General features: G+C 38.1%; 1 protein-coding gene across 3 annotated transcripts in view; it reads left to right on the top strand.

Annotated features, from left to right (window-relative positions):
- The window catches only part of nsd1a (nuclear receptor binding SET domain protein 1a), a 124,040-nt gene that overhangs the window by 83,106 nt on the left and 23,514 nt on the right, over positions 1-17,420 (top strand). For all 3 annotated transcript variants that reach the window (XM_072263657.1, XM_072263658.1, XM_072263659.1), the window contains exons 11-17: positions 872-995; positions 2,783-2,983; positions 5,373-5,552; positions 7,661-7,817; positions 8,930-9,135; positions 10,194-10,306; positions 13,767-14,036. In XM_072263657.1, coding sequence (XP_072119758.1) covers positions 872-995; positions 2,783-2,983; positions 5,373-5,552; positions 7,661-7,817; positions 8,930-9,135; positions 10,194-10,306; positions 13,767-14,036 — 1,251 coding nt within the window. The remainder of the gene's footprint in view (positions 1-871; positions 996-2,782; positions 2,984-5,372; positions 5,553-7,660; positions 7,818-8,929; positions 9,136-10,193; positions 10,307-13,766; positions 14,037-17,420) is intronic.

Here is a 17,420-nt window from a genome sequence, read left to right on the forward strand (position 1 = left end):
GGAGTCGTCGACGCAGCCTCAGAATAGAGAGGCATCCATTCAGAGCAGAGATCAGGAGGAATTTCTTTAGCTAGAGGGTGGTGAATCTCTAGAATTTGTTGCCAGAAGCAGCTGTAGAGGCCAGTTTATTGGGTGTATTTAAGGTGCAGGTTGATAGGTTCTTGATTAGTCAGGGTATGAAAGTTTACAGGGAGAAGGCAGGAGAATGGAGTTGAGGGCTAAAATTGATCAGCTATAATGAAATAGCAAAGCAAACTCAATGAGCTGAATGGCCTGATTCTGCTCCTGTCTCTTAGGGTCTTTTGATCTTAAATTTGTAAATGTATGAAGTTGAACTCTATGAAGTTTTGTTTCCGTTCTTCTGTATCTTACATTGAACTAGTCTCCTAATCGCTTTTATTAAGTTACCTGGCTTTTGATTCCTTCCTTGCTGTCATTCTACTGAAATTGTAAGTGGTTTAGATTCAGTACATTTTTATGGTGGTCAAACAGTTCTTTTAAATGGCTTTATCCAATTATGTTTGCACTTCATTAGACTTGAGTATTGGAATTCTCATAAACTGTTTTCACAATCTCCTAATTATATTGCTTTCTATGCAGAATATTAGAACAAAATTCAGACTATTACTCATCCTTTCCCATCCTATATTTTGACATTTTAAATGCTCAGACATTTTGTCTTCAATCTTTGTTTCTGAAATAGCATTAATGGAATTTTTGATTAATAGGTTATATTAAATGACTCTTAAGGTTTAGTTGCTAAACTCTGACACTTAATACATTTACAATTAATTGCTGGCTGAGTTTTTGGAATTTACCTCCAATATTGCTGAAATATTTTAACAGCTTGTCTTCCTCCCTCTATTTAAAGCTATGTGAGAAACCTGGGGAGCTACTGCTTTGTGAGGGACAGTGCTGCGGTGCCTTCCACTTAACGTGCCTAGGTTTAAGCAAAATGCCCGAAGGAAAGTTTATGTGCAGTGAATGTACTACAGGTAAAATATAGAATTAAAATGTAACACTTGTGCAATAAAAGTTTTAAGATTTTACATATAGTTAAATTAAATATTTTCTTCTGCCTTAAGGCTTTGGGATCATCAATGGGAAAGGCTGAGCATTTACCTAACGAAGGCCTTCACTATTATGAAGACATCAGTAGAGAAGCACATAGAATTTCACTTTTATAATTCAGTTTTATTTAAAGATACACAATTGATCATTTCTGGGACATTCCGAGAAGTTCATTCAGATGCTTCCTGGAATGATACGCATTGCACAATTAAATGATTTATTTGCTAGTTCATCACAAGAGAACTTAGACCATGTTGTTTGCAGGTCTTTGAGGAAAGACTTTATTTAGCTATTGGGATGCTTGTAAAGTAAGCTATTTATCATAATCATAGAGGAATACAGCATGGAAACAGATTTTTGGGCCGAATGGGTCTATGCTGATCACTGCATCTTCCCTGTTAGCCTCAGTTGCCCTTATTCTGCCCACAACCCTCCAAGCCCTTCCTCTTCATTTACCTATCCAGATGTCTCTTATATGATGCAGTTGTACTTGCCTTGTTCACTTCCTCTGGCAGCTCATTCCAGGCCCCCATTATACTCTGTGTAAAAAGGTTATCTGCTCGGTCCCTTAAGTCTCTCCCCTGTTACCTTGAAGTACAAAGTTCAAAGTAAGTTTATTATCACAGTACATACATTATGTCACCAAATACAACCCAGGGATTCATTTCCTTGTGGGCATTCAAGGTAAATAGAAAGAAACACAATAGACTCAATGAAAAACTGCACGCAGCAGAGATGGACAAACAACCAATGTGCGAAAGAAAACTGTGCAAGTACAAAAATAAAATAAATAATAAATAAATAAGCAATGAATATCAAGAACACAAGTTGTAGAGTCCTTAAAAGTGAGTCCATAGATCATGGGATCAGTTCACTGTTGGGGTGAGTGAAGTATCCCCTGTGGTTCAAGAACCTGATGGCTGAGGGGTAATAACTGTTCCTGAACTTGGTAGTATGCAACTTAGGCTGCTGTACCACCTTCCTTATGGCAGCAGTGAGAAGAGGGTGGGTGGTGGGAGTGCGTGATGATGGACCCTGCTTTCCTGCGCAGCGCTCTTTGTAGATGTGCTTAATAGTGGGGAAGGCTTCACTTGTGATGGACTGGGCTGTATCGACTACTTTTTGGAGATTTTTCTGTTGAAAGGCATTGATGTTCCCATACTAGGCCGTGATGCAACCAGTCAGTATACTCTTCACCATTCATCTATAAAAGTTCGTAAAAGTTTTCGATGATATGTTGAATCTGCTCAAACTAAGAACGTAGATGTGCTGCTGTGCCTTCCTTATAACGGCAGGTACATGCTGGATCCAGAATAGATCCTCTGAAATGATAACTTCAAGGAATTTCAAGTTGCTGACTCTCTGCACCTCTGATCCCCTGATCAGGACTGGTGCATGGACCTCCAGCTTCCTCCTCCTGTACTCAATAATAAGCTCTTTGGTTTTGCTGATATTGGGTCTTATCATAGTTTGAATGTGTATCACCTCACAACAATTAAGACATAAGAGCAGAATTAAGCCATTAGACCCATTGAGTTTTCTTTGCCATTCGATCATGGATGATCATATCATCCAAGTTTTCACCAAGAAAGTTTGTCATTGTTTGTTATACAGGATTATCTTCAGAAGTGAAGCCATCTGACATTGGGTGATCCTCTCTAAATTCACTTACACTGGTTCAAAAAGTAATTGTTGTGTTTGTTTTTGTTAGGTATTCATACTTGCTTTGTATGTAAAGAAAATGAGAAAGATGTGAAGCGATGTCTTATGCCACTCTGTGGGAAGTTTTATCACATGGAATGCATTAAGAAGTACTCCCCCACTGTACTGCAGAACAAAGGATTCAGATGCTCAATCCATGTTTGTCTATCTTGTTATGCCTGCAACCCTTCCAATCCAAGAGCAACAAAAGGTACAATATAGAGAAAATGATCATTACAAATAAATGTATAGAAAAATTAATATTTAAATACATTGTCTTTCATACTGTGAAAAGGTTCTGCTATGATCTGCTTTATTGCATTTCTTGGCTGATGGTTGAAATTAGATATTTTTTAATTATTGGTTAAACCTGAGTAGTATATTTATATTATACGTCATGCTTTATCAGATACTGTTTCTGGAAGGCAGGTTGGAATCTTGGGCTATCATAACAATACTGTATTAATATAAGTTGCCATTGTATTAAATGTTGAGTAATGCATGCATAGCTTTGTAATACTATAATTAGAGCAAATTAACATTATGTAAGTTATCATGAAAGCAATATACAGTATCAAAATAGAATGAGCTAAAATTAGGTATAGTGGACTCCGGTTAATTGGTCCAGCGGTTAACTGGGTGCTTATTTGGGACAACTCTTAAAGAACAAAAACTAATCAAGAAAATAGCTGGGATTCCCTTTTGTTTATTTAAGACTCTACAGTGCTTAATTGGGACAGGAGACTGTTGCAGTTTAGTTTCTAACTAGCATTAGTCGTGTGAACTTGTACATCTGTTAGAAACTACACTATGCTTAGAGTGAACAGTTTTAAAAGTGCGTCAGATGCATGTGTTTCTGTTCAATAAGCCGTGATTTTTGTCACCGATTTTCGGCAAGAAATAAGCAGCAAGACAATTTAGAATTGTTTTGTGTACTACAATTTCAAGTATTTAGGCTTGGAGATGCCAGAAATGAATACTCTACTTCAAGTTAGGAACTAGGAAGAAGTTGAAGGTATTGACAATCATCTTGAAAGTTATAACAAAAATGAAGATTTGGAAAATGCAGTCATCAAAAGCATTATGTGAAGGCCGTCCATTGTCCACACTTGGTGTCTGCACTAGTTTTATTCACTTACAGTCAATCAAAAGAACATGGCAGTATTTTGTTTGTCTGTTGTAGTCAACGATGACATTGAAACCTGTTTTCTCGACCTTGGAAGTCTGTGCCCAGTGGTACAAGTAGTCATCACAAACTGGGGGCTTCCTTGATTACAGTGGATAGCTATGACTACTTCTGCTCTTTCTCATGCTTCTCGCTCTCCTCAAAGCGTCACAGAACCACCTTGGCCTTCTATATATTGGCGAGACCCAATGCAGACTGGGAGACCGCTTTCCTGAACACCTACGCTCTGTCCGCTAGAGAAAGCAGGATCTCCCAGTGGCCACACATTTTAATTCCACATCCCATTCCCATTCTGACATGTCTATCCACAGCCTCCTCTACTGTAAAGACGAAGCCACGCTCAAGTTGGAGGAACAACACCTTCTATTCCGTCTGGGCAGCCTCCAACCTGATGACATGAACATCGACTTCTCTAACTTCCGCTAATGCCCCACCTCCCCCTCGTACCCCATCCGTTATTTGTTTTTATACACACATTCTTTCTCTCACTCTCTTTTTTCTCCCTCTGTCCCTCTGACTATACCCCTTGCCCATCCTCTGGTTCCCTCCCCCCCCCCCCTTCTCTTTCTCCCCGGACCTCCTGTCCCATGATCCTGTCATATCCCCTTTGCTAATCACCGGTCCAGCTCTTGGCTCCATCCCTGTCCCTCCTGTCTTCTCCTATCATTTTGGATCTCCCCCTCCCCCTCCTACTTTCAAATCTCTTACTAACTCTTCCTTCGGTTAGTCCTGAGGAAGGGTCTCGGCCTGAAACGTCGACTGTACCTCTTCCTAGAGATGCTGCCTGGCCTGCTGCATTCACCAGCAACTTTGATGTGCGTTGCTTGAATTTCCAGCATCTGCAGAATTCCTGTTGTTCACCTTCTTGACCGTTGGATCTCACTGTTCCAGTGCGCCAGAGCTGACTTTGCCCACTAGGACAGCTATGTCCCTATTTCACCAGGGTATGAGGCCCACCGGTTATCCTCAACTGGTTTGGCCTGCCTTTGGAAGCAGTGTACCAGGGTGCGGCCACTATCACATGCAAACAGCTACTTGGAGCGACAGGTGAGAGCTGAGTGTCTGGTGGAGACCAAAGGTGAGTGTGCTACCCCTCCTTGGACACCCCTGCACAGCAGCATACACTGGATGGATTCCTCTGTCAATAACTGTTAGGAACTGATATACAGTTTTATAGTAATATAGTAGCTTTGGTAGTGTTCTAATTTGTTCTGTATTTTATGTAAATGTATTAAATTTGATACTCAGTTAAACGGTAGTTTGTCCTTTTCATACCTTTTCAACTATTTCCATGAAATTTTGGCTAATTGGGGCAGCCACTTAATCAGGCCAAGATGTACTAATGTGTCCCAATTAACCAGGATCCACTATATTATCTAATATTGATTCTATTCATGTATTTTTGTATGATCAGGTCGAATGATGCGCTGTGTGCGGTGTCCTGTCGCTTATCATGCTAGTGATAATTGTCTGGCAGCTGGATGTGTGGTCCTGGCTTCAAACAGTATCATCTGTACTAACCACTTTACTGCAAGGAGAGGCTGCAGACATCATGGCCATGTCAATGTCAGCTGGTGCTTTGTGTGTTCTGAAGGTAAGATAAAACTGGAAATAAATGTTTGGTACTTTTGAAACTCTTCTATCCATATTAAGCTTTTATTTTTCCATATCTTGGATCTGTTTCATTCTTCAAGTGCTAATTGACACAATTCCTTATCTGATATTTTACAAACGTATGAATTGGGACCACTCAAACCTGCTGATCAGATTGTAATTCAACTCTATATGCTTGTCTACTGTACGTTTCATTTCCTTGTGTTTTATTTACCTTTGCCTTAAAAATATTCAAAGACTCTGCTTCCATGACTTTGAGGAAAAAAACCCAAAGCTTCCTGACTGACGAAAATTTTCACCTGATGCCTGCCTTAAGTGGGAAACTTTTTTTTTAAGAAAAAAGCAGTGACTCCCCCACACATCTAGATTTTCTACAAGAGAAAACATAGTCTCCATATCTACCCTGTCAAAATCTCTTGGGATTTTCCAATGTCAATATAACAAATTTGAATCATAGATACATCTTGTACATTTCAGTGCATTAAGTATTGTAGTATATTATTAGTGCAAATGCTAATCCTTCCCCCAACATGGAAACCAATCTGGGGTTTAAAATGAGCAGATGCAATCAATTCAGTGAAAGGTAGCAACCATTTCAGTGTTTCTCATTATTATCTTAAATCATCTCTTTTATTTTCTGTATTACTAGCTGTGTTTATTCATTATCTCATGAATCTATCTTAAAATTCCATTTTTTTCCCCCTACTATTCAAATACTTTTCTGGAGTAGACATAGAAAAATGGTGAACAAGTTTTTAAGCATGGAGTAATAGCCTGAATTATTTAAAAAGGAGCTCATGCAGATATGGAGGTCGTGATTTCCTGAGATGTTTTTATCACCATCATTCTAACACTACTCCTAGAGTTCACACAGTACCAACCTACTGCAATGTCTGAGCAACTAAATTGGAAATTTGATCACATTAAATCGAGTGAAGATTCAGCAATTTTATGCTGAATATCAGTCCTCTAGGCATGAGCACTGGTGGGTTTTAAAACAGCAGGTATTTTTCAAGATGGCGCTGGCGACATTTTTTGGGCAGCTCACAAAACTACTAGATATATTTCTGAGCTGTGTTTGCTGCAATCCCAGCCCATAATTTCCTTTTAAGAAACATACTTTAGAATCATGGAAACGAGCTAGTGATTTTATGATCTCCAGAAGGACTCAACGAATTTGACTCTCAAGAATATGCTTGAGATAGTATTGTTTGTTGTATTCCATTGTATTTCGTTGTTCTATTGTGAATGCCTGGAAGAAAATCGATCTTGGGGTAGTATATAGTGACATAGGAGTACTTTGATAATAGATTTACTTTGAACTTTGAAATGTCAAACGATTATAGTTCTTGATGACATTATTATTCCTCAAATAATGAAACACTTTGATACTCCACCCACCTCAAATACCTTTTTTGTTAGTAAAATACTGTGTAAATGTTCTTGCTGCATTTACAATGGAATCTTTTGGTAATAATTTTGTATACCCCATAGATGTTCCCTTTGACCCACTTATACAGATTGGAGTTTTTCTCTGCTCGTTTTCTAGACTCGACTACAGCTTAATATACGCAATGAAGCCATATTTTTCCTTACGTTGCTTTCCTAATTCAAAGAACTATAACTGCTAGGAAACACATTGAACAATTGCATATACATAGCTAATTATATAATAAATAAAATAGAAGCAGGGATAAGAACTTCGAAGAAAGTAACAATTATGCAGTCTAATCCAACATTTCCCCCCCCCACTTGATTCTAAATCACACATTTAGAATCATTACCTCTGAAAATTTAGAGGCTAAACTTGTGGTATCTACACTAAGTATAAAATAATTTTAAAAAACCACCTAAATTGCGAAAATATCAAAAGGTATGTCATTGTTAGGTAGATTGCAAGTAGGCACACTTGAGTTTAATCTACGCTATTAATGATTATCCTTATACAATTAAGAAAGATACAAATTATGATAAAGCACATCAGGACAAATATGACTCAATGCTGAGTAATTGTACAGTCTAATCCAAACATTGTTTCACCTTATCTTGCTTGGATATTTATATTGTAAATTATTTGTTTATTGTCAGGTGGCAGCTTGCTCTGCTGTGAGTCATGTCCTGCTGCATTTCACCGTGAGTGCCTGAACATTGAGATGCCTAAAGGAAAATGGTACTGTAATGACTGTAAGGCTGGAAAAAAGCCGCACTACAAGGACATCATCTGGGTAAAACTTGGCCGATACAGGTCAGTCTTAAAAAAAAGTCTCAATACCGATAACTTCGGCAATAAAACAGAAGCAAGGAACTAGAAAAGTTTTCATAGGCTTTCCTCCGAGCCAAATAATCTCGCAACTTCAGAATACTGGTTTAGTTTTTGTTTTATCAAAATCATAGAATAAATCAGTCCTTATGCTCTAGCTTCTCTCACTTCAAGAACTCACCTTGATGTCAGTCTTGTAATATTTAACTTTGCAACATTAAAAAACAAAAATACATCACATTTATTAACTTCCGTTGTATGTAATGAAATCTATGATTTTACTGGAAGCATTTAAAATTTTATTTTGCTAACCTCAGTTCTGTGTTTTTAATCCAATTTAAATAATTGACACCTATTACTCAGTACAGCATATCTCATGTTAAACCTCTTAGTGGGCTTTGTATTAATGAAAATGTGAATATTTTTGTCCATGGTTAGAGATGAGGGAAAAAAGAGAACTGAATCATGTAGTAAACAAAAATGACAGCTGATGTCATGTTCAAATTGTGTGGCACTGTTCTAATTTTCAGTAGCAACAAACCAGAATAAGTAGAAAATGTTATTTTGGAAGTTGTGGTAGGCGTATTTAAAGTTGAAGTGATTTTTGCTGGACTGAGGAGCCACGCATTGATTAGTAGAATTGGCAAAAACTCACCTAACTTCTCCATCTATTTACTTCCTGGGATTCTTTATATCCCTTCTGAAAGCAGCCAGTTTCTTGGGCCTACATTCTTATAGCAAGTCTTCTGGGATATTTTCATAAACATATTGGCAAATATGAAACAAGTAATACAATTATATTCACACCATTGTCTTATCTGGTGATACACCCTTCAACGTACACAATTTTCCTTTGTTGTAGGCTGTATCTTGCTACTTTAAAAATGTTCCACATATCAATCTAATGTTAAGGGAAATCTAAGGTATTTGATTACCACAGTACCTAATATTTCCATAATAAAACCCTAATATTGGACTAAAACCTGTAGTGAAGCATTCCTGGAAGATGTGAATGAATTTGTGTATACAGTTTTTTGGTCATGAACCACAAATCTTGCATCATCTTAATTCCGGTGCATTTTATACCTTCCTGTCAGATGGTGGCCTGCTGAAATTTGTCATCCCAAAAACGTACCTGTAAATATCCAAAAGATGAAACATGAAATTGGCGAGTTTCCTGTCCGCTTCTTTGGATCCAATGACTACTTCTGGACTTACCAGGCACGAGTGTTTTCGTATATGGAAGGGGACAAAGGGAACAAAGACAAAAAATGCAAAGGTCTTAACACCATTTTTAAAAAAGGTAATATTACAGGAACGTTTAGAGAATTTTTTGTAAATCAGAATTTAGCATTAATGGAACTCTACCATTTCAAGCATCCTATCTCAGTGTGAAGAATTAGGGAAAGTTTCTTATAACTTGTTGCAAGGTATCGTTAATAATTGGGTTTTTAAATAGTCAGCAGTATTGGGTTCTAAATGCTTGGAGCAAGAGGAATGCTTATAACTTGACCAGAGATGAATGTAAATGGGTTGATGTTTGTGTAGATTTGAAGAGTTGAATGGCTTGTTTTCAAATAGTATCATTCTGATTTTTTACAAGCTAAGGACAGTTTATCACAAATTATGCTTTTTAAGCTGTAATTTTTGTCATCTTCAGTATTTTAATATATCGCTCAAGTTTTTCGTGCCTACTCAGGAAACTTTTCTAATCATTGGACTCTTTATTTGGCTGTAATAAGCATGGCTAGAGGATTTCATTTTTACTGGTAATCTTTTCCAGAATTTATATTTGCTAAAGACTACAATTTTTGCATTTTATAGTCCTTTTCTTGAAATAAACTAGTATTTTAAACCCAACTTTCCAAACATGATTAAGCTGGCACACTGGCAATAATTCAATTGATAATGTTCTCCTAAAGTCTTATTTCTCTTTGGTTGCCTTTTCTCTGTATTAAAAATCAGTTGAATATTTGCACCCTCATTCTCTGCATTCAGACAACTGCTTTCATTTGAATGGTAAATACCTTCTGTATATTACAACTGACATACATACTATGTAAATCATCATTTTGCATAGTTAGCATTGTTTGGAATTCTTTTTCAGCTTTTTGTTCCACCTTACTCTTAGTAACAGACTGATTCCTCCAGGTGGCCCTTGTGAAATGGAAGAGAGGAAACAAAAATCACCCAAATCTCCAACAGACCCTTATCCAATCCTTTTCTCCTTGACCTCCCCCTTCTCATAATTAATCGAGGAAAGTATGTAGTCACAAGATGATGGGGGCAAGGTTGTAATCTTTATTAGTACTATTGTAACGGCATTAGTATGTCTAAGATTTTACATTGGCTTCTCAATAGCACTACAAGAAGCGGCAGAAAGATTTGAGGAGCTGAAAGCTCAAAGAGAGACGAGACAGGCGCAGGAAGACAAACGGAATGAGAAAAAACCACCACCATATAAACATATAAAGGTAGTGATTTTCAATTGCTCCTAGAATAAATGGATGGAATGTACTGTATTAGAAGCACATTCAGAGTGCTGAAGCTGTATAACTTGTACACAAAGGTGGTAGCAGTACAATGCTGATATAAATATTGTAAATACTGCCAACATATTGTGTGTTTATCAAAGCACACCAACCGGCATCCCAAGACCCACTTTTAATATGGGATAATTTGGAGCTTGGGGCAAGTATTAGGTTTGTTGTTACATCTATGGAGCCACTTGGTTCCAAGTCTCATGTAGAAATAACAGGCTTGACCTTTTCAGAATCAGTCACATGAAATTGGGGAAAACAGCAGAAGATCGCCTTATAGATACTAAATAGACCCAGAAGTTAATGGGAACTGGCATGGTTTTGGAACTTCCAGCTCTGAGAATGTGGAGAGACTATGATAGTGTAAATGATAGAATTTAACAAGAAATTTTAAAATATTTAATGTAGTGGATCTTATTCTTGTCCTTCCTTGCAACACTTGTGCTATGTGTCACCATTGTGTTATCAACAAAATGTTAATACCAATGGCTTTTGCGTGTGTCTGGGATGAGAGTCTGAAAACTACCTGAAAGATATTTATTGAAACGATATGGAGTATATGTATATCATCACGTGGGATTTGCCATGGTAACAATACTTTAACTTTGTGCAACCTGTTGTTGTGACAGTTATAATCAGGGTTATAAAATAAAGATTGGTGTCCTGAATTCATTATGTCAAACAATACTGTATTTCTCTTTTTAAGTCTTGCAATTGGATTCTTAGGGTTACATTGATACTCATTTGGCTTTAGTTTTGGTTCTCACAAATTATTATCAAGTTATTGTTTAGATCTTTTGTGATTCACAGAACAACTGAAGTTAACTTAAGAAGATCCTTGTGTGTTTATGCTAAACACATAGTGTATGCCTGAACTTGAGCAGAGGAGATAACTTGGGATATCTCTCAGAAAAGTTCTTTCATTAGCATGCTCAGCTTGGTGAATGTGATCAGAACCTAATGCTGCCCTGGGAGAGAACCAGATGTTGGTTTGCCTATCCTTTGGGTGGATTTCGACATGTGTCATAACAAATAGCATGCAACCCTTCCAGTTCCATTCATGTACTCCAAAATACCTCTCTTCCTGTTAACATTTGCATAATGTTATATCTGCAGGTGTTACCTCTGTCAATTCTTTTTAACCAAACCTTTTAGCATATTTCTGTAAATGCTATGTGAATTTAAGTGAATGAAAATGGGGAGAAAAATTCTCTTGTTCTTTATTAAATTCTTTCCTGCTGCAGCTCTAGTTTTTGGAATTTCTATTAGCTTGACAAAAGCTAAATAATTTCATTAACAAGCAGATTATCTATACATTAAGTTACGTTTCTAATAAATTGAAACATTAACAAAGACGACTGTGCTCTTATCTCTGTTTCTAGCTACTAAGACCCTTCGACTTTTGATCGGATAGTGTAAATACTGGTTTTGTTTACAATGTTTGCTGATCATAATCATATTATAATGAAACACTGAATTTGTGAGTTAGTGGGCCAGATCATACTGGATCCAGCCCAACATATGCCTGCCCACCTTAACTTGATCTGGATACAGAAGGCTAACCAAGCTTTTTGTCTGTACCAAAGAGCCCTCGTGCAAAGCAGAGCATGGCAATGGTCTCAAGCAGTGTTGTCCTGAAGTCCCACCCTGGGCTATCCTGATGGCTTTTTGACAGCTAATTTATATGTGTTTACTAAAAAGTATCTTAAAGCTCTGGAAATAATTATAAAGCATTAAGATAAAATAGAAAAGTAAAATAACCACAGAATTACTTGCCTTTCCAAGCTGGAGCAGTAAGTCTATTCAAAGGAAGTGTCAGCTGAGGGGTCAAATACAAGATGTATCTGGCCCTTATGGAGTTTAACTTGACTTCAGTGTTTCAACAGACAAGCGTGGAAGTTAGATGTTAGCTGGATAACAGAGATAAGGAATGAGCACAACTTGTTGCTATACTAATGTTAATTTACATGGTGGTACTTCATTATGAGATGAATTGGTGATGCAAGTCAGGCTTTTTTGAAAAGCCCAGTGTAAGGTTTACTGTAATTGGGATAGTTAGCTCTTGGGTGCAAGGTTCAAAGTAAATATATGACAGAATTTACAATCCTGAGATGGTTTTTTTGCAGGCATAGTCCACAAGTCCATATTAGAATAATAACCATAGTAGAATCCATGAAAGACTGCACCAGCTTGGATGCATTCAACCAGTGTACAAAAGACAAACAAAACTACAAAAAGAAAGAGAGAGAAATGTATTTAATATATAACATGAGATGAAGGGTCCTTGAAAGTGAGCCCATAGGTTGTGGGAGCAGTTCAGTGATGGGGCAAGTGAGGTTGGGTGGGTTATCCCCTTTGGTTCAAGAGCCTGATGATTGAGGGATGATAACTGTTCCTAAGCCTGGTAGTGGGAGTCCTGAGGCTCTTGTACCTTCCTTATGGCGGCAGCGAGAAGAGAGCATGTTCTGGTGGGTCCCTGATGATAATGAAGGTGGATGCTGCGACAACGTTGCATGTAAATGTGCTACATGGTGGGGAGGGCTTTATCTGTGATGGACTGGGCTGTATCCACTACTTTTCGTAGGATTTTCCGTTCAATATCATTAGTGTTTCCATATCAGGCTGTAATGCAGCCAGCCAGTATGCTCTTTACTACATATCTATAGAAGATGGTCAGAGTTTTAGATGTCATGCTGAATTTTCCCAAGCTCCTAAGAAAGTAGATAGAAGCCATGTCGTGCTTTCTTCGTAATTGCACTTACGAACTCAGTCCAGGACAGGTCCTCCAAAAAATAATAACACTGTAAAATTTAAAGTTGCTGACCCTCTCCACCTCTGATCCTCCATTGAACACTGGCTCATGCACCTCTGGTTTCCTTCTCCTGAAGTCAATAATCAGCTCCTTGGTCTTGCTGACGTTGAGTAAGAGGATGTTTTTATGGCATCACTGAGCCAGATTTTCAATTTCCTTAAGTGCTTGGAGCACCAGTCCTGGGGCCTCTTTTGTTAGATGATAATCTCACCATATACTATAAATTTGGCAGTCACATACTTACAAATGAGGAAATCTGCAGATTCTGGAAACCCAAGCAACACACAAAATGCTGGAGGAACTCAGTAGGCCAGACAGCATCTCTAGTCACATATTTAGGAGTTTTAAGTATCATTATTTGGTATATATTTCAGATTATTTTTATAGATGAATCAAATTTTTTTAATATATAGGTAAGACCTTGGTGTCCAGCTGGTTTTTCCTTTAGCGGAACAATCGTGTGAATGACTGAGTAAAGACATATTGCAATATTTTACAACTTAATTAACTTTCTTTTCATAGGAAATGTGAAGAGATGCTCAAGTAAGACCTCAAGGTTTAACTATCTGCTTTTTTGTCAAGGTAAACAAGGCTGTGGGTAAAGCTCAGATCTACACTGCTGATCTCTCTGAGATTCCAAGATGTAATTGTAAGCCAACTGATGAGAATCCCTGTGGGGTAGACTCTGAATGTCTGAATAGAATGTTAATGTATGAATGCCATCCAGCCGTCTGTCCTGCAGGAGAAAAATGTCAGAACCAATGCTTCACCAAGCGGCAGTATCCTGAAGTGGAAATTTTAAGAACTCCAGGGAGAGGATGGGGTTTACTTGCAAAATATAACATTAAGAAGGTGAGATATTTATTTATTTATTTAGCAATACAGCATGGAATGTATCTGGAGTGTGGGAGGAGACCTGAGCACCCAGAAAAAACACACACATTCCATGAGGAGGACATACAGAGACTGCTTACAGAACAGCGCCAGAATTAAACTCCGGAACACCCGGAGCTGTAATTGCATCATGCTAACCACTACATTACCATGGCGCCCACACGGGGGGGTGGGGGGAGCTATGTGCCTTCACCTCTTTCTGAATATCAAAAGCAATTAGAAATTGTATTTGGGAAAGAACAGGCTGTTACGTGAGAGATGAGGTCTTAGAGTGGTTCAATATTTTATGGTTTCCCCTACAAATTGGAAACTGGAGTCCACTGCATAAACTCACTTGTAGTTACAGTTTCCAAGGAGACTTGAAATAATTTGGAGTTGAGCCATAACAAGTTGCTTTCCATTGGATGAGCACTTTTGCCTAAATTAAAGGTAATAACTTCCTTTGTGGGGTGACGTCTTGTTGGAAAAAAGATTTAATTGTATTATCAGGATATTGTAAATGGTTCCAATTACCTTATTATCATTGTTCTAAATGTTTTAATTTCAAAGGTTACGGCTTTTTTTGGCAGATAAATTACAGGATTACAAACAGATAAGTCCCTTAGACCATATGATATGTTCTTAAAATGATTGGTGAATCTATGGATGTGATGTAGTAATTGTGATTGTCCTACAGAAAGAATGGAGAAAGAAAATGGGAAACAGCAGTTGTTCAAAAATGGTAGAATCCATCAAATAACTGAGTTCCCAGGAAACCCATCATGATTAGGCACCGTTGATAGTTATCTGAGAGAGAAATTATTTTTATAAAGTTATTAATTCTTTGAAGATGTAAATAGCAGAATTTTTAAAGATTGTAAAAGATTTTTTTTATTCCTAAATGGTATTCAATATAGGCCCAAATGAGAAGTTACTGCACAAGATAAAGATGCTTGAGGTTGAGGGCAATTATGAATCAGGTTTGATTGACAGACAGAAAACACGATGAGAAAAATGGATCAGTATCAAGAAGGAAAGTTAAGATTAATGGGATATCTTGAGAACTGGTGCAGGGCCCCTGCTATTTAGAGTCTATGTTAACAAATATGCACTTGTTTGCATATAACACAAAGATAGGTAAGAAAGCAGGTTGTGAAGAAGCCACTGTCCACAACTGAATATAGACAAACAGGATTAATGATTGCGAAAAGATGTTAGGTTGAGTATAGACTTAGAAAACAAGAGTCAGACAGAGCTCTTGAGTTACAAGGTAGCCAAGAAGAATCTTAGGAGAACTGAGGAGCTAAGTGTCTTAGAGCTAGAAGGAGGCATGAGAAAGCCTTTGCAAGAAGGATTAAGGAAAACCCCCAAGGCTTTCTAAATGTACTTAAAGAACAGGAAGATAACTAGAGTGAGGGTAGGATCAATCAGAGATAAGAGGAATCATGCCTGAGGTCAGAGGAAGTAGGGGAAGTCCTTAGTGAATACTTTTCTTCAGTATTCACCAGTAAAAGGATCTTTTTACTTTTTATGGAGAAATTTACTGACATACAGCACAGATCAGGCCCTTCCAATTCTTCGAGTCACGCCACCCAGCAATCCCCTGAATAATCCTAGCCTAATCACAGAAAAATTTACAATGACCGATTAACCAACTAACTGACTGTGGGAGAAACCCGGAGCGCCCTGAAGAAATCCACGCAGTCACAGGGAGAATGTACAAACACCTTATAGGCAGCAGTCGGAATTTAACCCAAGTCACTGGTACTGTAAAGCAGGTACTAACCACGAATGTGAGGTCATCGTTAAACAGGTTAATGTGCTGGAACAGGTTGAGGTTAAGAAAGATGTTGGGCTGGAACTTTTGAAAAGATTATCATTGATAAGTCCCCTGGGCCAAACAGATTATACTTCGGGTTACTATGGGAAGCAAGGGAAGAGATTACTGTGTTTATGGCAACGATCTTTGTGTTCTCACTGGCCACAGGAGTGGTAGCAGAAGATTGGAGGATGCCAAATACTATTCCTTTGTTCAAGAAAAGTAATATGAGAGGAGTTTTAGAAACAGGATTTATTAGCATTTGGAGAAGCATGGTGTAATTAGAGATAGTCAGCATGTCTTAATGAGGAGCAGGTTGTGCCTCACAAGCCTGATTTAATTCTAAAAGGAAGTGAATGTGGCATTTGGATTTTAGTAAGGTGTTTGACAAGGCTGCCCACAGTAGACTTATTCAAAAACTCAGCTGGCATGGGATCTAGGGAAACTTGCCTGTGTGGATTTATTATTGGCTTTTGCACAGAAGGCAGAGGGTTGTAGTAGTTGGAGCATATTCTTCCTAGAGGTCGTTGACCAGTGGTGTTCCACATGGATCTGTTCTGGGATACAGTACTTTGTTTTTGTGATTTTTTAAAAAAAAAAATAACTTGGATGAGGAAGTGGGAGGGTGGGTTATCAAAATTGTAGATGAATGCAAAGGTTGATTGTGTTGTGAATAGTGTAAAAGATTGTCGTAGATTACAACAGGACATTAATAGAATGCAGAATTGGATGGAGAAGTGGCAGATGGAATTCAACCTGGAAGAGTGTCAAGTGATACACTTTAGAAGGTCAACTTTAAAGCCAGAGTACATGGTTAATGGCAGGGTTCTTAGCAAAGTGTATGAACAGAGGGATGTTGGGGTCCATGTCCATTAGATTGCTCAAAATTGCCGCCCAGGTTTATAGGGTGGTTAAGAAGGCGTGTCATGTGTTGGCTTTCATTAGTCAGAGGATTGTGTTCAAGAGCTGCAAGGTAATGTTGCAGCTCTATAAAACCCTGGTTAGACCACATTTGGCATATTGTGTTCAGTTCTGGTCTCCTCATTATAGGAAGAGTGTGGAAGCTTCAGAGGAGGTGCAAAGGAGATTTACCAGGATGCTACCTGGATTAGACACATGCCCTATGAGGATAGATTGAGCGAGCGAGGGCTTTTCTCTAGAGTGAAGGAGAGTGACTTGATAGAAGTTTATAAGGTGATGAGTGGCCATCACCTTTTTCTTCAGCGTGGAATTGGCTTAACCAAGCAGGCATAATTTTAAAGTGATTAGAGGAAAGAATGGGGGGGATTATGGGTATCAAAGGTAGTTTTTTTTTAAAAACAGTTGTAAATTCATGGAATACATTGCTGGGGGTGGTGGTAGAGGCAGCTGCATTAGGGACAGTTAAGAGACTTAAATAGGCACATGGATGAAAGAAGGCTGGAGGACTATGCAGGAGGGAAACTTGATCTTGGAGCAGGTTAAAAAGTCACCACAACACTGGGTCAAAGGGCATGACCCAGTTGAAGTTCCATGAGATCCTGTAAGGATGCTTCCTTCGGTGG

Source organism: Mobula birostris, chromosome 7 (genome assembly GCF_030028105.1).
Source record: "Mobula birostris isolate sMobBir1 chromosome 7, sMobBir1.hap1, whole genome shotgun sequence".
Lineage (NCBI taxonomy): Eukaryota > Metazoa > Chordata > Chondrichthyes > Myliobatiformes > Myliobatidae > Mobula > Mobula birostris.